At 44.9% G+C, this 24,782-nt stretch overlaps 1 protein-coding gene across 2 annotated transcripts in view; it reads left to right on the top strand.

Annotated features, from left to right (window-relative positions):
- Positions 1–8,211: 8,211 nt before the first annotated feature.
- Positions 8,212–24,782, top strand: part of LOC132394686 (lymphotoxin-alpha-like) — a 50,231-nt gene continuing 33,660 nt past the window's right edge. Inside the window, exons 1-2 of one of the 2 annotated variants that reach the window (XM_059971056.1) lie at positions 8,212–8,453; positions 20,963–21,005. In XM_059971056.1, the coding sequence (XP_059827039.1) occupies positions 8,337–8,453; positions 20,963–21,005 (160 nt within the window). In that variant the 5' untranslated portion in view covers positions 8,212–8,336. Of the gene's footprint in view, positions 8,775–20,962; positions 21,006–24,782 lie in introns of both variants that reach the window. The other variant, XR_009512399.1, reaches the window with a different exon arrangement.

Here is a 24,782-nt window from a genome sequence, read left to right as displayed (position 1 = left end):
TCCGGCCACACTCTGTACAGCTGAGACAGGACCTCCCTATTCTTTGTGATAAAGGTCAATATGCTGCTTTCCCTTGTTGACAACTCATGAAAGAAAAATGAGCTTTATTTGTCACCTGTGCGTCAAAACACAGAATTTGCGTCAACCACCTGCACAGCAAGGAAGTGCTGGGGCATCCCACAAATTCCTCCATATTTGTGACTCCGATGTAGCGTGTCTACAGCTCACTACCCACACATGTTTGAAATGAATTTATTCATTGAGATACATGCAGAGTGACCTTGTAGCCCTACGAGCCACACCGCCAAGCGATCTGCCAATTTAATCCTAGCCTAATCACAGGACGACTTACAACGACCAATTTATCTACCAACAAGTTTCTGTTGTTGTTTTGTTTTGTTGCTGTTGGTTACGTCATTCTGCAAAACATCGTCGACCCGCTGTGTTGGTGCCAGAGTGTGTAGCGATGCTTGCCGACTGCTTCCAGCACATCCTTAGCTTGTTAACACAAAAGACACACTTTACTATGTGTTTCCATGTACATTTGATAGATAAATAAAGCTGAATAAATTAATCCTTCCATTTACTGCATATTTACAGTACGTGTTTAAACACCACTTTGTTCATGGGCATCAGGGAAGAGGCTGCATAGCATCCAGACACAAAATCGGTCACTTTCTGCCAGTGGTAAGACTGACCCACTAACTCCACCACAATTCCCAACAGTCCCTTAACATACAGCCTACCATCACCTTCTGGACATAAATCAATCTCTATATAAAGTATCTTCTGACTTTACATTTATTTATATAAATGTCTATTCTATTATTCATGTTGTGTCCTTTATCTTTTGAATTTCCTTTTTGCGCTGCATTGGCCCTGGAGTAATAATTATTTTGTACTCCTTATGCCTGTGTACAGCAAATGACATCAAACAATCTTGAGTCTCTTGGGCCAATTTTGCTCCTTCTCCGTGATGATCTTCTCCACGGCACTGAGGCTATGAAAACTGCCCCGGTTGCTGTGCTCCGTGCCTGCTGAGGTGGTGAGCTGACAAACGAGGCTTTCGGCCTACACTGGGCTGCTCGGGGGGTTCAGATCTGAGCAGCTAATTTTGGTTTGGAATGTATTTGTTTGCTTCCATTGTTGCATAATTTTGTTTTCTTTCTGATGCATATCAGATGTTGGTCTTTTATTTTTTATTATTTTTTTTAATGGGTTCTTTTGACTATCTTGCTTTGTGGCTCCTGTGAGCAAGCAAGTCTCAATGTTGCATAATTAATACATTCTTTGATAACAAATGTACTTGAATCTTGAATCATCAGTCGTGACAGCACATTCCTTGCATTTTTACTCTCCATAAAAAACGTGCCCCTCAAATCTTCTTTGAACTTTCCCCTCTCAACTGAAATGTTCATCATTTTTACCCTGGGTAAAGTTTCTGACTGCCTACCCTATCTATACCTTCTATAATTTTATAAACGTCAGTAAGTCTTCGTTTAGCCCTTGACACAGAGAAAACAATCCAGGCTTGTCATCCCAAACCCCTAAGACGTGCAAGGCGGCAGGTTAACTGGATGCTGTCATTTACCCCCCGTATAAATGTTGGGGGGGGGGTTTGTTCATGGAAATGTGGGAGGCAATAACTGACAAGGAAATGAGTGGACAGAAATCTGGCATAAAGGTGATGGGCCATAAAGCCTCATGCTATGGCATGAGTCACCTCTTCTCGTTTCCTATTCTCTACTCTGTGGAAATTTCTACGTTAGGCAATACTGGATGATAAGATCTGAAAGAAACCAGGAAACTGCAGATGCTGAAAATCTGGAATAAGAATAGAAAGCACCGGAAACACTCAGCAGGTCCGGCAACCCTGCTGGGAAAAGAAACAGGGTTCAAGCTTCAAGCCAGTGATTCTCTCCACAGATGCTGCCTGATCTGCTGAATGCTTCCAGAATTTTCTGTCTTTATTAAAGCTCTTGTGCTTCTACTTTCTTAGAAATTTTTGAATTCAGCATGTCATCTAAAACTACCCTGTGTGTCCCAGGCCGGGATATTTACTGGAACCTGACACACTCCACCCTGATCAAATTGGGTGATTACTGGGCATTGCAGCTCAAAGGACTGGAAGGGCCTATCTGGTGCTGTATCTCAATAAATAATCTTTGCCTGAAATATACCCAGTGACTTGGCCTCCATAACTGTCTGTAGCGATGAACTGTACAGAAACACCAGCCTCTGACTGAAGAAACCACACTTCATGTCAGTTCTAAAGTCACCCCAGAACAGGTTTTACCATACCAAGTGGTTTCATTTTCACCATTTTCAGGCAGGACCCTGAGGTGGGGGAACAGATACTTCGCAAAAGTTTATAAAAACTCAATTTCTAAAAATGAACATGACAGTATTTCAAGGGTTCTCCATATATTTTGAGGGGTGAGATCTCAACTCCCTTCTGGGGCACTACACTCCCTGGGGACATGACCAACCGACTGATGAAAGGAGTGAAAGAAGGTGTGGGGATTTCTGATGAGCAAATGCCAACAGTAATTGTGGTTGTCGCTGTGACTTCACCCACAGAGTGAGGTGCATGCATATCTCTCTCCCCCTCCCCCTTTGTCTCTGGGTGGAGCTCTCCCTCGATCTGTCCTTGCTCAGTAACACCCAATCACTCATCTTCCACCTCAGGAGCGGGAGGAGGGAAAAAATGGAAGAAGGAGAAGGCCGGTCAACCTTTCTGCCTTTCAGCAAGGACATGGTTGATAGGATAGTTTGGACTCCATGCCTGAGGTAAGATGTGCTGGCCCTGGAGGGTCCAGGGCAGGTTCACAAGAATGAAAGGGTTAACATATGAGGTAGGTTTGATGTCTCTGGGCCTGTACTTGATAGAGTTCAGAATGGTGAGCAGGGTTCTCATTGAAACCTACCAAATGCTGGAAAGCCTGCATAAGTGGACATGGAGAGGATCTGAGAGCAGAGACTCAGAATAAAGGGATGTCCTTTAGAAATGACATGAAGTGTGGTTTCTTCAGTCAGAGGCTGGTGTTTCTGTACAGTTCATCGCTACAGACAGTTATGGAGGCCAAGTCACTGGGTATATTTCAGGCAAAGATTATTTATTGAGATACAGCGCAGGATAGGTCCTTCCAGTCCTTTGAGCTGCAATGCCCAGTAATCACCCAATTTAATCAGGGAAAATTTACAAAGACCAATTAACCCACCAACCAGTACGTCTCTGGACAGTGGGAGGAAACTGGAGCACCCAGAAGTAATACACGTGGTCACAGGGAGAACGCACAAACTCCTTACAGACAGCAGCGGGAATTGAACCCAGGTCACCTGTACTATAAAGCATTGTGCTAACCGGTACACTACAGTTCTTGATTGGTAAGGGGGTTAAGGAGGATTGGAAGGTGGGAAAATGACGCTGAAAGAAAACCAATCATGATTGGATGGCAGAGCGGAATCGAAGAGCCAAATAGCCTAATTCTGCTCCCATATGTCATGGTCTTGTTCCTTGAGCTCTTTGACGGCCCAATCCACCAGCCTGGCATTATCTTCCTAAACCCTCTTACCATCCTCTCAGTTCACCACAGCCAGAGTTTTGAGGCAATATACCATGTCAAACTTCTTTCTCAATTCACTTCCACCGCCTTTAATCCCAGCAAAATCTCTTTGACAGAAGCTGTCAATGAGAATGATGGAAAATAACTGAATTGTTAGATTCCAAAGCTAGGAATAGCCTGTCCTCTCCTTTAATATTCCAACACCAGGAACACAAGTCACAGTAAAATTAAAAATGTATTATCCAAATACATGCTTGTTGCCATATGCACCCCTGAGATTCATTTTCTTGTGGGCATCCACATAACCAAACAGGACACTGAGAGAGAGGGACCAACTCTGGCAATGAATTCTCAGGCAATGATCTTGGCTATTTAGACTAGGCTGAGAAGTATCTCATTGTATGTTTCAATGTAGACGCAATAAGTCATAAATCTGAATCTAAGTTCTTCTCCCAAAGGTTCGTGAATCTAGGCAATTCTTTTTCAAAGAGTTTTGGGCAAATGTGAGGTATTGCAATTTGGGAGATCAAATGTAAGTGTGAAGTGGCAGGACCTTTAACAGGGTTTGTGTACAGAGGGATCTCGGGCTCCAAGTCCATAGTTCCCTGACAGTGGCTGCATAAGTAGGTAGGGTGGTAAAGAAGGTAGATGGCATAGCATTCCTTCGTTAGTCGAGGCATTGAGTTCAAAGGTCAGGAAGTTATGTTGCAGTTTGATAGGCTGCATCAGTTGTGCTGCATTCATTTTTGGTCACCCCATTACTGGGAGAATTTGGAAGGGCTGCAGAAACAGTTCACCAGGATGTGGCTTGATTTGAAGGCATGTGCTATAAGGAGTAGTTGGACAGTCATTTGCATTGAAGCAACGGAGGCAGATGGAAGATTATAAGTCTATGTGAGGTATGGTTATGTTACCTTTCTCTATAGGGTCAAAATCTCTAATACTCAAGGGCATGCATTTAAGGTGAGAAAGGGAAAGATGGAAGATTTTTACCCAGCAAGTGATTGATACCTGCAATGCACTGTCTGGGGTAGTGGTAGAGACAGGTACATTAGAGACATTTAACAGACTCTTAGATGGGCACACGAATGTGCAGAGAAATGGAGGGATATGGACTGTGTAAACAAGCAATGGGGTGTCACTAACTAATTAGATGGGCACAGCATCATGGTCTGAAGGGCCTATTCCTCTGCTGAACTCTTTTATGCTCAATGTAAATTTTACCACAGGGAGAAAATACTGGGCCTATTTCGTGTTGACCATTCTCTGCAGTTTTGTTTAAGGTTGTTGTAATTTTATTTGATGGTTTCCAGCATATATGGGGGAAAGATATCAACATTCCCCCAGCGGAATGGTGCAATGTGACTCACAGGCTCCTTCCCATAAACCTCTTTCTCGTCCCTCCTCATTTGGGACAGGCTTCTACCCAGATGTTCCCTCCTTCTACACATTTCCAGTCTCTGCTCTAAATTTTAGTAAAAAAAAACAAACATGTTTCTGTTTGAGCAACACACATGAAATGCTGGAGGAACTCAGCAGGCCAGGCAGCATCAAAAAAGTACAGGCGAACCCCTTTGGCTGGACAGGAAAGAGTGGTATGTTCCCAGGAAGGATACATGGCTGTAGTAGCCGGTCTGGGTAAGCACATGGTCGAGGAGTCAGAGGGCAGCAGAGATCACGGGGGGGGGGGGGGCAGTGAGAGCATATTTCACAGAACTGCTGTCGAAGGGAAGATGCCGTAAGACCATAAGGGTATGCCAAAGGGTATCAGCCCGAAACGTCAACTGAACTTTTCTCCCCACACATGCTGCCTGGCTTGTTGAGTTCTCCCAGCAATTTGTGTGTGTTGCTTTGGATCTCCAGCATCTGCAGGTTTTCTCTTGTTTGTGTTTCTGTCTGATCTTTTATTCGGTGATTATTACTGAAAATTGGGAGGAAGCCACTCAGAGCATTGAGCCTGCCCTTGGCTCTATGATTTAACCAGCCCGTGACTGCTCTGGGGAAAGAGATCCTTCGGCCCAGCTGGACTATAACGCTCTAGATGTTTATTCAACCCGGTCACGTTTGGTTGACTTTGCTCTGTATCACTGGCTGAGAAATTTTTTTATTTTTATTGTTTCATTATATTTATAGTTTTATTCATGATCTGAATTTGCACTTCATATACTTTTAAAATTTGCAATCATTGCTGCTTTTGAATTTTATATCTCCTCTTTCTTTAAGAGATTTGGCCCCTCGGATCTCAGCAAATGTACTCATCTCCCTTCCCCCCACCATAAATTCCCATCAACTGCATCCCAGGTTTTATCACTCACTGACTTAAGTTAGACCAGCCAGTGATGTGCTCACGTACAAACTCCACACGGACAGCACCCGAACTCGGGTCACTGGATGTGGTCCAGCTCCATAAGACATAGGAGCAGAGTTTGGCCCATTGTGTTTGCTCCACCATAACTGATTTATTGTCCCTCTCAACCCCCATTCCCGTGCTTTCGCCCCGTAACCTTTAACACTCTTACTAATCAAGAATCTATCAACCACTGGTCTGCTTTAAGTGTACTCATTGCCTGGCTTCCCCAGCTGCCTGTGGCAGTGAATTCCACAGACTGGCTGAAGAAATTCCTCTACATCTCATATCTAAAGGGACGCTGGGATCTTTCCTCGATGTGAAAGTTGGTGCAGTATGGTGAAGCAGTGGCCTCAGCTACCTCATTATCTTTCACACCATTTCACCGCTTTCTGCCAGTGAAAGGTTATGGAGGTGGGAAGGGTGCACATGTGGGGGACCCCGATGTCCTTGTAGCCCTGGCTGGACGATGCTCGTGCCCAGGTATCTCGGGGAGAAAAGGGATGTGGTGTCCACAGACACATGGGAGGGGTTCTGAGACGGTTGGTACCACAGTGGGTCATTTGGATAGAAGCAGAGGGCAAGGCATTGCAGATACAGGCCCTTATTCCCACCCAGGCAATGCCAGCCATGGGGCTCACCCAGTTTGTCTCAACTTCCTGCATTCAAAATCAGAATCAAAATCACGTTAAGTATCAGTGGCATTTAACCTGGAATTTGTTGTTTTGTGGCAACAGTTCATTGCACTGCATAATAAAAACTATAAATTACAATAAGAAACATATTGTAAAAATTAAATAAGTAGTGCAAAAGGGAGCAAAGCAACACTGAGGAAGTGTCTATTCAGAAATCTGATGGCAGAGGGGAAGAAGCTGTTCCTAAACCATTGAGTGGGTGTCTTCAGATTGCTGTATCTCCTCCTTGATGGTAGCAATGACAAGAGGGCATGTCCTGGGTGACAGGGGCTTTTAATGATGGGTGCTGCCTTTCGAGGCACAACCTTTTGAAAATGCTGGAGATGCTGGAGAGGCTAGTGCCCATAGCCCTCTGAGCCCCGACCCGCCCTGCCCCTCCACCCAAACGAGACTATTGCAGCTACCTCAACAGCATCCTCTGGTGGGTCATTCCAAATACTCGGCTGCACTTTATCGTTGACCAGCACTGCACTCTTTCAGTAGCTTTCACACTTTATTGTCACTGTTTTACCTTGTTCCAGCTCACTGTACTGTGTAGCGATCTGATCAGAATAAGCAGTATGCAAGACAGGTTTTTCCACAATAATGAACCAATACCAATAAATATTTTCCCCCCTCTCACCTGAAACCTCTGTCCCTTCATTTTGGATGCCCCTACCTGTTACCCTCCACCTTTTCTATGCCTCATAATTTAAGCCACAAGACAAAATATAGGAGCAGAATTAGGCCATTCATCCCATCGAGCCTGCTCCACCTTTTCAACATAGCTGATCCAATTTCTTCTCATCCCCAATCTCCTGCCTTCTCCTCATATCCCTTCATGCCCTGACCAACCAAGAATCTATCAACCTCTGCCTTAAATATACACAATGACTTGGCCTCCACAGCTGCCTTGGCAACAAATTCACCACTCTCTGGCTAAACACTGCTGTCTTGTTTTAAACACTTATGCAATTTTAAACAGACAGGCGCTGACTCTCCAAAGAATAAGTTCCACTCCTGACTGATAACTCAGTCCCTCTCATCCAGAATCAGGGAGGGAATGTTTTAATCTATTTGCTATTGGTTTGAGTGATTTGTTGGAGACCATAAGAGGAGGATTAAGCCATTCGGCCCATCGAGTCTCTCTATCATGTCTGATTTATTATCTCCTTCAACCCCATTCTCTTATCTTCTCCCTGCAATGTTTGACGCCCTCACTAATCAACCTCCAGCTTTAAATAACTTGACCTCCTCCGCTGCCTGTGGAAATCCATTCTACAGATTCACCACCCTCTGGCTAAAGAAATCCTCTCTCATCCGCTTTTCCTGAGACTCTGCCCTCTCGTTCTGGACTCCCCCACTACGGGGAACGTCCTCTCCACATCATTAAATTTAAGCCTTTTCAATATGTGTCATAAGCTGTAGTACTTGTAATAAACTTATTCTTGTGAAAAGAAAAGCGGGTGACCTCCCGAGCCCCCGAGACACGCGCTGACAGGGCAGAAGTAGGGGTGCGGGGGGAAAACTGCATTGTTTACAGTTAAAAGCCGCTCAAATTTCCCCTCTCGTCCCCAATCCACATTCCTAGTTTCCCAGAGGACTCTTCGATACTTACAGCTGGGCCTGCTTTATTTCCTTTTTAAAGACACAAGCAGAGAACAATAAAATTTCTCGGGGAAAGCACCGAGCGCACGGGGAGGTATAACTACGAGGGCTGGCGCCGGCGGAGAAGATCGCACGGAGCCGATGGCTGGAACACGGACCCTGGATCGAAGCCTCCTGTGGTACTCGGCACTGCTCACCGTCCTGCTGGTCTTCACCAACCTGGCGCTCGGCTTATACTTCCGCAGGCTCGGACTTCAGGTAAGGGCACGGCGCTGTTGTCTGGGGCGAGTGGGACGACGCCGAGATTGCGCTGCGCTGTAGAGGACCACACACACTCTCGCATAGGCGGTCCCTCCTCCCACTTCGGAGCCGAGAGGCCATGCAAGATATTCTGTCACACATGCCTGCCGAATTAATTAAACGCCGACTTAATCGAATCCCTTCTGCGATACGGGACTCTTATTACACCCGTCCACACGGCCGCGAGGTTTGCTGATGTTATTTGGGGGAGTTTAAACGAGTTTTGCAGGGGACTGGGAACCGGAGCCCTGGTCGGGAAGGGAAGGATCGGACCAGAAGGTAAATATCAGGGAAGGTACTGAAAGGCAAAATCGGAATAGCAGGTATGACGGATCGGAGAGTTTGAAGTGTGTCTATTTTAATGCCAGGAGTATTCTGGGTGAGGGTGATTAACTTTGAGCATGGATCAGTACATGGAACTCTGTTGTAGCCGTTACTGAAACTTGGTTGAGAGAGGGGCAAGAGTGGGTGAGTCATGAGCAGGTTTCTGAAGTTTCGGAAAAGTTGGATGAGAAGGTAGAAGAGGAGATGAGTTGCATTACTAATCAGGGACAATATCACAGCTGTACTAAGGGGAGACATAATGGGGGTGGGGGGGTCAGACATTGAGTACACTTGGGTAAATCTCAGGACTGAGTGCAATCACACTGATGAGATTGTATTACAGACCCCCTAATAGCCAATGGGACACTGAGGAACGGATGTGCAATCAGATTAAGGAAATGTGTAAAAATGTGATTGCAACTCCTTAAGGTTCAGGATGGCGATAGATTGGGGTAGGTATGGTCCTCGTGGGAGAGTTTGGAATCGGATAAGGGCAACTTACAAGGATATTAGGCAGGAATTCCGAAGAGTTAGCAAGTCCACATCAGATATGTGCAGAGTATTTAAAGATCAATTGCACAGACTACAGGAAAAGTATGTTCCTGTTAGAGGGAAGGACAGAGATAAGAGAACCTTGGATATGTAGAGAGGTGATAACTTTAGTCAAGAAGAAAAAGGAAAAGTATGTAATCCTTCGGACGTCAGGGTCAAAAGAAGTACATCAGGAGTATCAGTTACTAAGATGGTTAGAGCATTGGCTGATTGCAGAAGGCAGCGAGTGGGATTAATAAGATCCTTGTCAGTGACTAGTGGTGTTCCACGGGGGCCAGTGTTAGGACCGATTCTTTTTATGCTGTATATCAATGATTTAGATGATGAAATAGATGACTTTGTTGCCAAGTTTGCAGATGATATGAAGACTGGTGGACGGGCAGGTAGTGTTCAGGGAACAGGTAGGTCTCAGATGGACTTAGACAAATAGGGAGAACGGGCAAGAGAGTGGCAAATGAAATACGATATTGGAAAATGACGGTCATGCAAATAAATGTGTGGACTATTTTCTAAACAGGGAGAAAATCCAAAAATCTGAGATGCAAAGGGGCTTGTGAATCTTTGTGCAGAACCACCCTAAAGATTAACTTGAGTCAGTGATGAGGAAGGCAAATGCAATGTTAGCATTCATTTCAAGAAGTCTAGAATACAAGAGCAGGGATGTCATAGAAACATAGAAAATAGGTGCAGGAGTAGGCCATTCGGCCCTTCAAGCCTGCACCACCATTCAGCATGATCATGGCTGATCATCCAACTCAGAACCCTGTACCTGCTTTCTCTCCATACCCCCTGATCCCTTTAGCCACAAGGGCCATATCTAACTTCCTCTTAAATATAGCCAATGAACCAGCCTCAACTGTTTCCTGTGGCAGAGAATCCCACAGATTCACCACTCTCTGTGTGAAGAAGTTTTTCCTCATCTCTGTCCTAAAAGGCTTCCCCTTTATCCTTAAACTGTGAGCCCTCGTTCTGGACTTCCCCAACATCGGGAACAATCTTCCTGCATCTAGCCTGTCCAATCCCTTTAGAATTTTATACGTTTCAGTAAGATCCCCCCTCAATCTTCTAAATTCCAGTGAGTATAAGCCTAGTCGATCCAGTCTTTCTTCATATGAAAGTCCTGCCATCCCAGGAATCAATCTGGTGAACCTTCTCTGTACTCCCTCTATGGGAAGAATGTCTTTCCTCAGATTAGGGGACCAAAACAGCACACAATATTCTCGGTGCGGTCTCCCCAAAGCCTTGTACAACTACAGTAGAACCTCCCTGCTCCTGGACTCAAATCCTTTTGCTATGAATGCCAACATACCATTTGCCTTTTTCACCACATGCTGTACCTGCATGCCCACCTTCAATGACTGGTGTACAATGACACCCAGGTCTCGTTGCACCTCCCCTTTTCCTAATCGGCCACCATTCAGATAATAATTTGTTTTCTTGTTCTTGCAACCAAAGTGGATAACCTCACATTTATCCACATTAAATTGCATCTGCCATGAATTTGCCCACTCACATAACCTATCCAAGTCACCCTGCATCTTCTTAGCATCCTCCTCACAGCTAACACCGCCTCCCAGCTTCGTGTCATCTGCAAACTTGGAGATGCTGCATTTAATTCCCTCGTCTAAATCATTAATATATATTGTAAACAACTGGGGTTCCAGCACTGAGCCTTGCGGTACCCCACTAGTCACTGCCTGCCATTCTGAAAAGGTCCCATTTATTCCCACTCTTTGCTTCCTGTCTGCCAAACAATTCTCTATCCACGTCAATACCATACCCCCAATACCGTGTGCTTTAAGCTTGCACACTAATCTCCTGTGTGGGACCTTGTCAAAAGCGTTTTGAAAATCTAAATATACTTATGATGCTGAGGCTTCATAAGGCACTAGTGAAGCCTCACCTTGAGTATTGTGAAGAGTTTTGGGCTCCTCATCTGAGAAAAGATGTGCTGGCTTTGGAGAGGGTTCAGAGGAGGTTCACAAGGATGATTCCAGGAATGAAAGGGTTATCATACAAGGAACATTTGATGGCTCTGGGTCTGTACTTGCTGGAATTGAGAAGGCTGAGGGGGGATCTCATTGAAACCTTTCAAATGTTGAAAGGCCTAGACAGAGTAGATGTCAAAGGATATTTCCCATGGTAGGGGAGTCTAGGACAAGAGGGCACAGCCTCAGGATAGAGGGGCATGCATTCAAAACAGAGATGTGGAGAGATTTCTTTCACTAAAGGGTAGTGAATTTGTGGAATTTTTTGCCAAGTGCAGCTGTGGAGGCCCAGTCGTTGGGTGTATTTAAGGAAGAGTTTGATAGGTTCTTGATTGGACATGGCAACAAAGGTTAGAGGGAGAAGGCCAGGAACTGGAGTTGAGGAGGAAATTTTTAAAAAGGATCAGCTGTGATTCAATGGCACAGCAGACATGATGGGCCAGATGGCCAAATTCTGCTGTGTCTTATGGTCTTATTAAAGAAGCCAGGGCTGACGAAGGGAATCAGGAAAGGCAGCAGGAGTCACGAAAAGTCCTTGGCAGGTTGGGTTAAGGGGAATCCCAGGATATTCTATATCTACATCGAGTAAGAGGATAACTCAGGAGAGGGTGAAACCACTCATGAATAAAGGGGGAATATTTGTCTGGATGCAGAGAATGTGCATAAGGTACTAATGTGTACTTTGTGTACTAATGAAGTACTTGTTAATGTGTACACAACACCCCCAACCTTTGAGTCATCAGCATATTTACTAACCCATCTCTCCACTTCCCCATCCAGGTCATTTATAAAAATCACGAAAAGGAGGGGTCCCAGAACTAATCCACTGGTCACCAACCTTCATGCAGAATATGACCCGTCTACAACCATTCTTTGCCTTCTATGGGCAAGCCAATTCTGGATCTACAAAGCAAAGTCCCCTGGGATCCCATGCCTCCTTACTGTTTGAATGGCTGGCATGGGGAACCTTATCAAATGCCTTGCTGAAATCCATATACGCTACAACTACTTCTCTACCTTCATCAACGTGTTCAGTCACATCCTCAAAGAATTCAATCAGGCTCGTAAGGCACGACCATCTTTTCACAAAGCCATGCTGACTATTCCTATTCATATTATGCCTCTCTAAATGTTCATAAATCCTGCCTCTCAGGATCTTCTCCATCAACTTACCAACCATTGAAGTAAGATTCACTAGTCTATAACTTCCTGGGCAATCTCTACTCCCTTTCTTGAATAAGGGAACAACATCTGCAACCCTCCAATCCTCCATAACTTGTCCCATTCCCATTGATGATTCAAAAATCATTGCCAGAAGCTCAGCAATCTCCTCCCTCACCTCCCATGGTAGCCTTGGGTATATCTCATCTGGTCCCAGTGACTTCTCCAACTTGATGCTTTCCAAAATCTTCAGCACATCCTCTTTCTTCATGTCTATATGCTCAAGCATTTCAGTCTGCTGTAAGTCATCCTTACCATTGCCAAGGTCCTTTATCATAGTGAATACTGATGCAAAGTATTCATTAAGTACCTTCGCAACCTCCTCTGGTTCCATACACACTTTTCCATTGTCAGATTTGATTGGTCCTATTCTCTCATGTCTTATCCTCTTGCTCTTCACATATTTATAGAATGCCTTGGGGTTTTCCTTAAGCCTTCTCATGGGCCCTTCTGGCTCACCTGATTTCATTCTTAAGCTCCTTCCTGCTAGCCTTATAATCTTCTGGATCTCTATCATTACTGAGTTTTTGAACCTTTCATAACCTTTTCTTTTCTTCTTGACTAGATTTTCTCCAGACTTTGTACATTATGGTTCCTGTAGCCTGCTATCCTTCCCCTGTCTCATTGGAACATACATATGTAGAACTCCACGCTAATATCCCCTGAACATTTGCCACATTTCTGCTATACATTTCCCTGAGAACATCTCCCAATTTATGCTTCCAAGATCCGGCCTGATAGCTTCATATTTCTCCTTACTCCAATTAAATATTTTCCTGACTTGTCTCCTCCTATCCCTCTCTGATACTATGGTAAAGGAGATAGAATCTCCGAAATGTTCTCCCACTGAGAGATCTGATACTTGACCTGATTCATTTCCCAATAGCAGATGAAGTATAGCCTCTCCTCTTGTAGGACTGTCTACATATTGTGTCAAAAAACCTTCCTGAACCTAGCAAACTGCATTTCATCTAAACCCCTTACTCTAGGGAGATGCCAATCAATATTGGGGAAATTACAATCTCCTATTACAACAACCCTGTTATTAGTGCACTTTTGCAGAATCTGTTTCCCTTTCAGCTCCTCGATGTCTCTGTTACTACTGGGTGATATATAAAAAAACACCCAGTAGAGTTTTTGACCCCTTCCTGTTTTTAACTTCCACCCACAGAGACTGAGTAGACAATCCCTCAATGACTTCTTCCTTTTCTGCAGCTGTGACACCCCCCACGTCTTTTGCTTCCCTCCCTGTACCTTCTGAAACGTCTAAAGCCTGACACTCTAAGTAACTATTCCTGCCCTTGAGCCAATCAAGTCTCTGTAATGGCCACAACATCATTGCTTCAAGTACAGATCCACGCTCTAATAAGCTCATCCACTTTGTTCATGATACTCCTTGCATTAAATTAAACACATCTCCAACCATCAGCCTGCACGCATCCCTTCTCGATCACCTGCCTATCCTCCCTCTCACACTGCCTACAAGATTTCTTTATTTGTCAGCCAACCTCCGTCTCTTCAGTTCAGTTCCCACTCCCTACAGTTCTAGTTTAAACTTTCCCCAATACCCTTAGCAAATCTCCCTGCCAGGATATTGGTCCCCCTCGGATGCAACCCACCCTTATTGTACAGGTCACTCCTGCCCCAAAAGACGTCCAAATGATCCAGAAATCTGAATCCCTGCCCCTTGCTTGAATCCCTCAGCCTTATTTATCCTCCACCTCACTCTATTCCTATACTCACTGTCACTTGACACAGGCAGTAATCCTGAGATTAATACCCTTGTGGTCCTGCTTCTCAGCTTCTTTCCTAACTCCCTGTAGTCTGTTTTTAAGGATCTCCTCCCTTTTCATACCTATGTTGTTGGTACCAATATGTACCATGACCTCTGGCTGTTCACCTTCCTACTTCAAGATATCATGGATGCAATCAGAAACATCCCAGACCCCACCTGGGAGGCAAACTACCATCTGAGTTTCTTTCCTGTGTCCACAGAATCACCTGTCCCCCTAACCATAGAGTCCCCAATCACTGCTACTATCCTCTTCCTTTCCCTACCCTTCTGAGCCACAGGGCCAGACTCTGTGCCAGAGGCATGGCCACTTTTGCTTCCCTCAGGAAGGCCACACCCCCCCCAACAGTACTCATTGTTAAGGGGGACAGCCACAGGGGTACCATCTAGCATCTGTCCTGGAGCCTATTGCTCCTGTTTTTTGTGCTGCGGCACCGTTTCCCAGATGGTAGCAGCTGGAACAGTTTGTGGTTGGGGTAACTTGGGTCTCCAATGATCCTTCAGGCCCTTTTTATGCACCTGTTTTGGTAAATGTCCTGGATAGTGGGAAGTTCACATCTACAGATGTGCTGGGCTGTCCGCAGCATTCTCTGCAGAGTCCTGCGATTGAGGGAAGTGCAGTTCCCATACCAGGCAGTGATGCAGCCAGTCAGGACGCTCTCAATTGTGCCCCCGTAGAAAGTTTTTGGGATTTGGGGGCCCATACCAAACTAATGCAATGGGCTGAGGTGAAAGAGGCACCGTTGTACCTTTTTCACCGCATACCCAGTTTGTACAAACCATGTGAGATCCTCAGTGACGTTTATTCAGAGAAACTTAAAGCTGTTCACCCTCTCAACCCCAGATCCATTGATGTCAGTAGGGGTGAGCCTGTCTCCATTCCTCCTGTAGTCCACAACCAGCTCCTTTGTTCTGAGTCCTTAACCAGTATCTTTCCGTCCTCTCTGGCTATAGGTGAGGGCCCAGAGGAGTAACGAGTGGCTGATGTTGTACCTCTATTTAAGAAGGGAGCAAGGAAAAATCATGGGAATTATTGACCCGTGAATCTCCCATCAGTTGTAGGGAAATTGCTGGAGAAAATTCTTAGGGGTGGGATATATGTGCATTTGGGAATCCATGGCCGAATTAGGGAGAGCCAGCATGGCTTTGTGCATGGCAGGTCATCCCTCACCAACAGGATTGAGTTCTTTTGGCAATGTGATGAGAGAGATTGATGAGGGTAGGGCAGTGCATGTTGTCTTCATGGATTTTAGTAAGGCATTTGATGGATTTGGGGAGGCTAATCCAGAAGATTAAGATGCATGGTATCCACGGTGAATCGGCTGTTTGGTTTCAGAAATGGCTTGTGCACTGAAGACAGAGGGTAGTGGTTGAAGGGTCTTAATTGAGCTGGAGGTCTGTAATTAATGGTATTCTGCAGGGATCTGTGCTGGGACATCTGCTGTTTGTGCTGTGTCTAAATGACCTGAATGAGTGGGTCAGTAAATTTGCAGGTGATGCCACGATTGGTGGAGTTGTGGATAGTGCAGAAGACTGGAAAATAATACAGTGCGATATGGGCTGAGAAATGGCAGATGGGGTAACTCGAGTAAAAGTGAGGTGTTGCACCTTGGTAGGGCAAATGCAAGGAGACGGTACACTGTTAACAGCAAGATCCTTAACAGTGTTGCTGAGCAGAGAGATCTTTGGATCCAAGTTCATCGCTTCTTGAAAGTGGCCACACAGGTCGAAGGCTTATGGAATGCTTGTTTTTATTAGTTGAGGCATTGAGTTCAAGAGTCAAGAGGATAAGTTGCAACTTTAAAAGCTCCCTAATAAGATCTGGGTTATTACACAACACCAAATCTAAGATGGCCTTTCCCTTATAGGCTCAGGCTCTTAAAAAGCCATCTCTTAGGCATTCAACAAATTTCCTTCCTTGTGATCTGACACCAACCTGATTTTCCCAGTCCCCTTGCCTATTGAAGTCCCTATTGTAATTGTGTCATTACCCTTATTACATGCCTTTTCCAGCTCCCTTTGCAACTTCAACCCATTTTGGCTACTATTTGGAGGCCTATATATAATTCCCATAATGGTTGGATAAACTTGTGTTGTTTTCTCCACTATTGCAGACGAAGGAGAGATCTGATAGCGGTCTACAAGATTATGAGAGGCATAGATAGAGTGGATAGAGAGTGTCTGCTTCCCAGGGTTGAACTCTCTAATACCAATGGGCATGAGTTAAAAGTGAGAGGGGGTAGGTTCAAAGGGGATGTGAGAGAGAGTCATTGATGCTTGGAATTTGCGGCCTGGTGTGGGGGTAGAGGCAAATAGAGGTTTTTAGGAGATGCTTGGCTATGTAAGGAAGATGGAAGGATAAGGACATGGAGTAGGAAGGAGGGATTAGTGTTTGTGTGTTTTTGTTTTGCTTTTAGCTGTTTTGGCACAGCATTTGCCTGTTCCTCTGCTGTACTCCTCTGTGTTCTATGTTCAATGAAAAGCAGTGCATTCCGGGGACCCACGACCTTCTGTAAAATCAGAGATTGCCCTGCACAGCTCCAGACCCCTCTGACATCAGATCTGAAGTGGTCAAGGAATCTCTGTTCTGTTTCACTAACCGAAGCCATCTGTTCCACTCCACTGCTCAGAGAATGTGCGATTTCTCCGCCCCTGATTTTAATTAAACTGTAAGGAATACTGCTCAAATTGAGCCGAGTGGAAATATCCTCAGAGATGTTGAGCAAGCATAGAGCAGATGTGGAAGATGAGAATTACTGCCTTTTCGTAGGGTTCTCTGCGACAGCGTGCTGAGTTGGCGTAGTGGGTAGACGTTGCCTAGCCCATACTGATCTCCACTGCTGTCTGTCTGGAGTTTGCACGCTCTCCTTTTGACTATGTGATTTTTCTTTCCCTCTGCCTCAAAAATCTGCAGGTTGCTAGATAAGATAAAGATTAGTTTTAATTATCACACGTAGAAATTTATATATCATGGGTAAAATGAAATGAAATGCTTTGTTTGCTTCAAACGAAATCGCACAGCTCACTAACCCATACGTCTTTGGAGTGCTGAGGAAACCCATGCAATCACAAACTCCTTAAAGACAGCAACGGCAGTCGGTCATCGCAGTTTTTTTGCTGTAAAGCGACGCACAAACCGACATGCACCAGTGCTGCTAAGGAGCGCCTCGTGTGCGAAGGAGTAGATGACTGGGATAATCTTGCAGGGTAGGAAGGGGCTGGGGAGTCCTGATCAAGGGACATGTCATAAAACATCCACTCTATGTTCCCCTTCGTATGTGCTGTCTGATCTGTGTTTTTGCCACCCCCTCCTTCCTCCCCTTCACTATTTTTCCAGTCCTCACTCTTGACCTTTTACCTCTTCTCCTCACCTGCCTATTACCTCCCTCTGGTCACTTCCCCCTTCCCTTTCTCCCATGGTCCACTCTGCTCTCCTATCAGATTCCTCCTTCTCCAGCCCTTTACCTGGCTTCACCCATCGGCTTCTAACTGCCCTCCTTCCCCTCTCCCCACCTTTTTCTTCTGGGGTCTTCTCCTTCCGTTCCAGTCCTGAAGAAAGGTCTCAGGCCCAAACATGGACTGTGTATTCCCCTCTATAGATGTTTCCTGTCCTGCTGAGATCCTCCAGTGTTTTGTATCTGTTGCCCTGAATTTCCAGCAGCTGCAGAATATCTTCTTTTGATCAACTGTTTGTTCCTCTCTTTCAGCATGTGTTATTTGTGTTGTTTAAATTTTCCAGCATTTACAGAACCTCTTGTGTTTGAACTAAAATGGGTTAGTCTGGAGTCTATGCTGAATGGCCTGTGTACCTGTGATAACTCAAGTCAAATTTATTGTCTTGTGCACAAGTCTGGGGTAAAGGTAGAATGAAAAACTCACAGCAGAGGCACAGACAGAAACAGGCAGGATATCAGTTATACAGGCATATGATTATAGAGTGAAGAGAGGTGATATCCAGAACTCAGCAAGGCTCCCCAATTCTCACTTCACCCCCTACTTCCCCATGCACCCACCTTCGCCCACACCTGGTCTCACCTATCACCTACCACCTACTCCTCCTTCTTCCCCATCCTCTTTCTCTGGCTTCCCTGTCCTGATGGCAGGTCTTGGTCCCGAATATCGACTATTTATTCCCCTCCGATGGTGCCGCCCGACCTGCTGAGCTCCTCCAGCATTTTGTGTGTGTTACTCCGGATTTGCAGCAGCTGCAGGATCTCCTGTCTACACAAGGATGTTGCTGGGAATTGCAGGTTTGATTTGGAAGAAGAGATCAGATAGGTTAGGGTGTATACGATTGGTGGCAAAGATGGAATCCGACAGGAGAGGAAGGTGAAGTATGGAGTCAAATGCAGAAGGGAGATGGGAACAGTGGGGGAGGGGAAATGGGAGTCTGAAATTGGAATGGGTTTATTATCGTCACAAGTACTGAGATTTAGAGTAAAGCTTGTCTTATAGACTGTTCATACAGAACCCTATCGGGTGACATCTAACACTTAATGTATCCCGTGACCAATGCCCTCACTCTTCACCTTGTTATTTCATCTCATTATTTATTGCTATTTATTTATACTTGCATTTGTGCAGTTTGTCCATTGGTTCTGTTTACAGTTACTATTCCACAGGTTTGCTAAGAATGCCCGCAGAAAAAAACTCTCTGTGTTGTATGTAGTGATATATATGTACTCTGATAATGAATTTTACTTTGAAATTTGAACTTTTTCATTAGAGTGCCAGCAACCCAGATTCAATTCTGCCGCAGTCTGTAAGGAATTAGTATGTTCTACTCCAGGTGCCCTGGTTTCCTCCCATATTGCAAAGATGTGAGGGTTAGTAGGTTAATTGGTGGCATAGGTCCAATTGGGTGGTATGGGCTCGTAGGTCTGGAAGGGCCTGTATCTCTAAATAAAAATAAAATGGATCAATTCATTACAGAATGCAAAGGAATAAATGATAAGAATGCAGAATAAAGTGTAACAGCAACAGAGCAAATTCAGTGTTGGTAAACATTAATAACTGGGCCTCCTATAAGGTCAAGAGTACAACTTAGTGTACAAGTGAAGTGTTGGCTGATGCGGTGAAGGAGGGGAAAGCAACAGGGAGATTGGGGAGAGCTGAGTACCTGGTGGGTGTTGGACGAACTGGGTAGATCAGGAGAAGAGTCAAGATGACAGGGGGTGGGGCAGGTTTCCATAAACTGGATAATTTAGGGTTATTCCGTCACAGAGTTTTACATTTTAAGATCAGATTCCATCATCTGTGTCCTTTTGTCACCTCAGCCTATCACCTCCCAGCCTCTCCTGCAGCTTCTACTTCCCCTTCCTCCATCTGCTTATGTCCTCTCCCACTGACTGCCAGCTCTCGATCCGTTCCTTCCCCTTTACCTTTCAATACCAGCTATCTCCATTCGATCAAGGGTCTCAACCCAAAACATCAACTCACCATTTTCATCCACGGACATCCACTGATCTCCAGTCTCCCTCCCGCCTCTAGCTGATCTCACTTCGAATCAGTCCCTGTGTCCTCAGTGCTACATAAACGCACCAAGGAAGTGTTAAGGAGAAGGAGCATTTTGGCATCAATGTTCTTTTAATATATTAAAACAAACAATGGCATAGTAACATAGGAGATAGTGTAACACATTAGTGTCAGCTGTAGGATCAAGGTTCGATTTGCCCCGCCGTCTCAAAGGAGTCACCAGGTTGATTCCAGGGACTGGGAGGGTTAGACTATGAGGAGAGATTGAGTCACTTGGGACTGTACTCACTGGAATTCAGAAGAATGACAGGAGATCTTACTGAGACATAAGATTATGAAAGAGATAGACAAGATAGAGTCAGGAATGTTGTTTCCACTAGTAGGCGAGACTAGAACTAGGGGACATAGCCTCAGGGTTCAGGGGAGTAGATTTAGGTGAAGATGAGCAGGAACTGTTTTGCCCAAAGAGTGGTGAATCGGAGGAATTCTCTGCTCAATGAAGCAGTGGAGGCCACCTCAGTAAATATATTTAAGAGGAGATTGGATAGATTTTTGCATAGTAGGGGAATTAAGGGTTGTGGGGAGAAGGCAGGTAGGTGGAGATGAGTCCATGGTCAGATCAGCCATGATCTTATTGAATGGCGGAGCAGGTTCAATGGGCCAGATGGCCGACTCCTGCCCCTAATTCTATGTGATCGCTGTGACTGTATGGGCTTCCTCTGGCTGCTCCATTTCACTCCCACAGTCCAAAGAGGTTTGTTCAGTTACTAAGTTGTGGGATTGCTATCGGAAGCACAGCGACACTTGCAGTTAGCTCACAGCACATCCACGGACTGTGGGTGTTGACGCAGATGACGCACTTCGCTGTCTTTTTTGATTTGTCAATGTACATACATGTGACAAATAAAGCTATATTTTCCATATCTGATCTTGAAAGAAAAAGATTGCCTCTCCAGAGTTAGATGACACTGTTTACTGGGTCATTAATTGCAAAGTTTCCGGTTTAAAAATGAAACGTCGTTGCTCAGGGCCGGGTTATGGGCAGAGAGGTGGGCTGCAGTTCGTTTCATTGCTGATGAAGGTTTTGAATCAGTGTTTCTCTCCCTCTCTCGCAGTGCTTCCACTTCCCACCACTGAGGCCGGCAAACTGCAGTCATGGTAAGCTCGTGTTTGTCGCAGGCAGGGTTAACACAAGGTCACCAACGGCAGACAGAAACCAGGGCAGGGATCTGTGGTGCCGAGCACATTTATCACCCGCACTGCTGATAACACAGGGCTCCCTGTGGTGAGAACAGTCCCTGGCAGTGACCCACAATCTCACTGTCCAACCTGATAAGATGTTGGGGTGGAACAAAACACATTGTTTTCGGTGTTTGAACCTTGCCTGTAGAACTCAGAATGTAAAAGCACAGTACAGGTTCTTTGGCCTACAATACTGTTAGTCTGATCCAAAATCACTAACCCTGTCCTCCCAAATAGCACTCCATTTTCTATCGTCTATGTGCCTGTCTAAGTTTCTCAGAAGCCCCTAATGAATCTGCCTCTACAACCCCACTCCATGAACTCACAACTCTGAGTTAAAAAAAACACTACCTTTAACACCCTCCCTATACTTTCCTCCAATCACTGTTAACCTGTCTCAAAGTTTGAAGTTAAAAATAAGTTTATTATCAAAGTATATGTAAGGCACCATATACAACGCTGAGATTCATTTTCTTGCAGGCATTCACAGTAAACACATGAAGCACAATAAAACCAATGAAAGACCTCAGTCAACAGGACCAACATGTAAAGGACAACAAACTGTGCAAATACAAAAGAAGACTAAAATGAATCATAATAATACACAGTACATAAGAAATAAATATTGAGAACATGAGATGCAGGGTCCTTGAAAGTGAGTCCGTAGGTTGTGGCAACAGATCAGTGATGAGGCGAGTGAAGTTGCCTCCTCTGCTTCGCGGTTGGGGTTTAATAAGCGCTCCTGAACCTCGTGGTGTGAGTCCTGAGGCTTCCCAATGGCAGCAGCGAGAAGAGACCTTGGCCTGGGTGGTAGCTACAGATGTGCTCAATGGTGGGGAGGACTTTACCCATGGTGGGCTGGGCCATATCCACTCCTTTTTGTAGGCTTTTCCATTCAAGGGGATTGGTGGTTTCCATTCCAGGCAGCATACATCTATTGAAGTTTGTCAAAGTTTTAGGTATTATGACAAATCTTTGCTGATGTCTAAGGACGTAGAGGCACAGCCAAGCTTCCTTTGTAATTGCACTTGCGTACTGCTCTTTATTTTTTCCAGCCCTGGGGCGAAGACTGTGCATTCACTTATCTAAGACACTCAAAGTTTTATACTCCTCTGAAAGATCACCCTTTGTTTTCCTATGGTCTCATGAATAAAGTCCCAATCTGTTCCATGTCTTTCCACAACACGGTTCCCACAAATCTGACAACGCCCTGGTAAATCTCTGCATGCTTGGCAGCTTAATGCCATCTTTCCGAGAACTGACCACATACGCGGCCTTGTATGGTTACATAGGGTTTTGTGTAACACAATTATAGTGCCAGCGACCGGGGTTCAATGCACACCGCTGTCTGTAAGGAGTTTCTACATTCACCCCATGACCATGCAGGTTTCCTCCAAGTGCTCTTGGTTCCTCCCACATTCCACGTTAGTAGGTTAATTGGTCACATAGGTGTTTGTTGGGCCAGAAGGACTTGCTACCATTCTGTATCTCTAAATAGAACTGACAAATAAGTAAAAATAACATCCTAACTTTCATAAGGCTATAAGACATAGAAGCAGAATTGGACTATTTGGTCCATCGAGACTGCTCTGCTATTCCCTTAGCTGATTTATTATCCCTCTCAACTCCATTTTCCTGCCTTCTCCCTGTGACATTTTGCACGAATAATCAAAAACCTAATAATCTCTGCCTTAAATATAGCCAATGATTTAGCCTGCACGGCCACCTGTGACAATTAATTCCACAGATTCACCACCCTCTGGCTAGAGAAAATTTTCCTCGTCTGTGTACTAAATTACATAAGAACATGAGAAATAGGAGCAGGGGTCGGTCATTTGGCCCGTCAAGCCTGCTGCGCCATTCAATAAGATCATGGCTGATCTGACCATGGACTCATCTCCACCTACCTGCCTTTCCCCCATAACCTTAATTCCCATACTATACAAAAATCTATCCAACTTTCTCTTAAATATATTTACTGAGGTAGCCTCATCAATACCTACCTTCTATTCTGAGGGTGCACCCTCCGATCCTAGACTCCCCCATGATAGGAAACATCGTTTCCACATCCACTCTATCGAGACCTTTCAATATTCGCTAGGTTTCATTGAGATCCGCTGTCATTTGCCTAAACTCCAACGAATACAGGCGCAAGCTCCTCATACATTAACTCGTTCATTCCTTGAATCATTCTTGTGAGCCTCCTTTGGACCCTCTCCATTGTCAGCACATCGTTTCTGAGATAAGGGGCCCAAAACTGCTCACAACATTCCAGGTGTGGTCTAATGCCTTATAAAGCCTCAGCATCACATCCTTACTTTTCTATTCTAGCTGTAGTCAATTCCCTGATTGATGAAGCATGCCAAACTGCTCCTTCTCCATTCTGGCTCTTGGAAAAGGTTCTCCCATTGTCCTACACAATACCAAGCAACAAGATTTCTTTGTTCATTTGCTTCAGTAATTTATTTATTACAGTGATAGCACAAATCTAGAGGGGATGCAGCAAGGATTCACAAGGATTTTGCCGAGAATGGGGAGACTGAGTTCTAAGGAGGGAATGGATAGAATAGGGTTTTTTTTCCTGGAGGGAAGGAGGCTGAGAGGTGACCTTAAAGAGGTCTTGAAGAGGTCTTGATAATGATGAGGGCCTGAGGTAAAATGGATGGCAACTGTCTTTTTCCCAGGGTAGAGAAGTCCAAAAGTACCGGGCTCGATTTTAAAGTGGGGAAGATGAAAGGCACGAGTTTTTCACAATGGTGATTGGAGCAGGCTTGCAAAAGAAGAGGTGGCCATAGTGAGGGAGAAGGGGAGAGAATGTGCTTCTGTATATCACAGTATTAATATAATTGTGTCAGGGTGTAAGAGCATATGTGTATCTGAGTGTGAGAAATAAGGTAGTGTGAAACTGCACGTGTGCAATATATCTATTCTTGTGTGTGTATCTGAATGTGAGAAATGTGCGCGTGTGCATAAGGTAGTGTGAAACTGCACGTGTGCAATATATCTGTTCTTGTGTGTGTATCTGAGTGTGAGAAATGTGTGCTTATGCATAAGGTAGTGTGAAACTGCACGTGTGCAATATGTCTGTGCTTGTGTGTGTGTCTGTGTATCTGAGTGTGAGAAATGTGTGTGTGTGCATTAGGTGGTGTGAAACTGCACGTGTGCAATATGTCTGTGCTTGTGTGTGTGTCTGTGTATCTGAGTGTGAGAAATGTGTGTGTGTGCATTAGGTGGTGTGAAACTGCACGTGTGCAATATGTCTGTGCTTGTGTGTGTGTCTGTGTATCTGAGTGTGAGAAATGTGTGTGTGTGCATTAGGTGGTGTGAAACTGCACGTGTGCAATATGTCTGTGCTTGTGTGTGTGTCTGTGTATCTGAGTGTGAGAAATGTGTGTGTGTGCATTAGGTGGTGTGAAACTGCACGTGTGCAATATGTCTGTGCTTGTGTGTGTGTCTGTGTATCTGAGTGTGAGAAATGTGTGTGTGTGCATTAGGTGGTGTGAAACTGCACGTGTGCAATATGTCTGTGCTTGTGTGTGTGAATGTACATCCGTGTGCATGAGATTGTGTGTTCCTTTGTATGTGTATACGTGAGTGAGAGTGAGTGTGAGTGGGTGTGAGTGTGAGTGAGAGTGAGTGTGAGTGGGTGAGAGTGAGTGTGAGTGGGTGTAGGGTGTGAGTGAGAGTGAGTGT

Source organism: Hypanus sabinus, chromosome 5 (assembly GCF_030144855.1).
Source record: "Hypanus sabinus isolate sHypSab1 chromosome 5, sHypSab1.hap1, whole genome shotgun sequence".
Lineage (NCBI taxonomy): Eukaryota > Metazoa > Chordata > Chondrichthyes > Myliobatiformes > Dasyatidae > Hypanus > Hypanus sabinus.
Note: the sequence above shows the minus strand (reverse complement) of the source record. Positions and strands in the feature narration are given on the sequence as shown.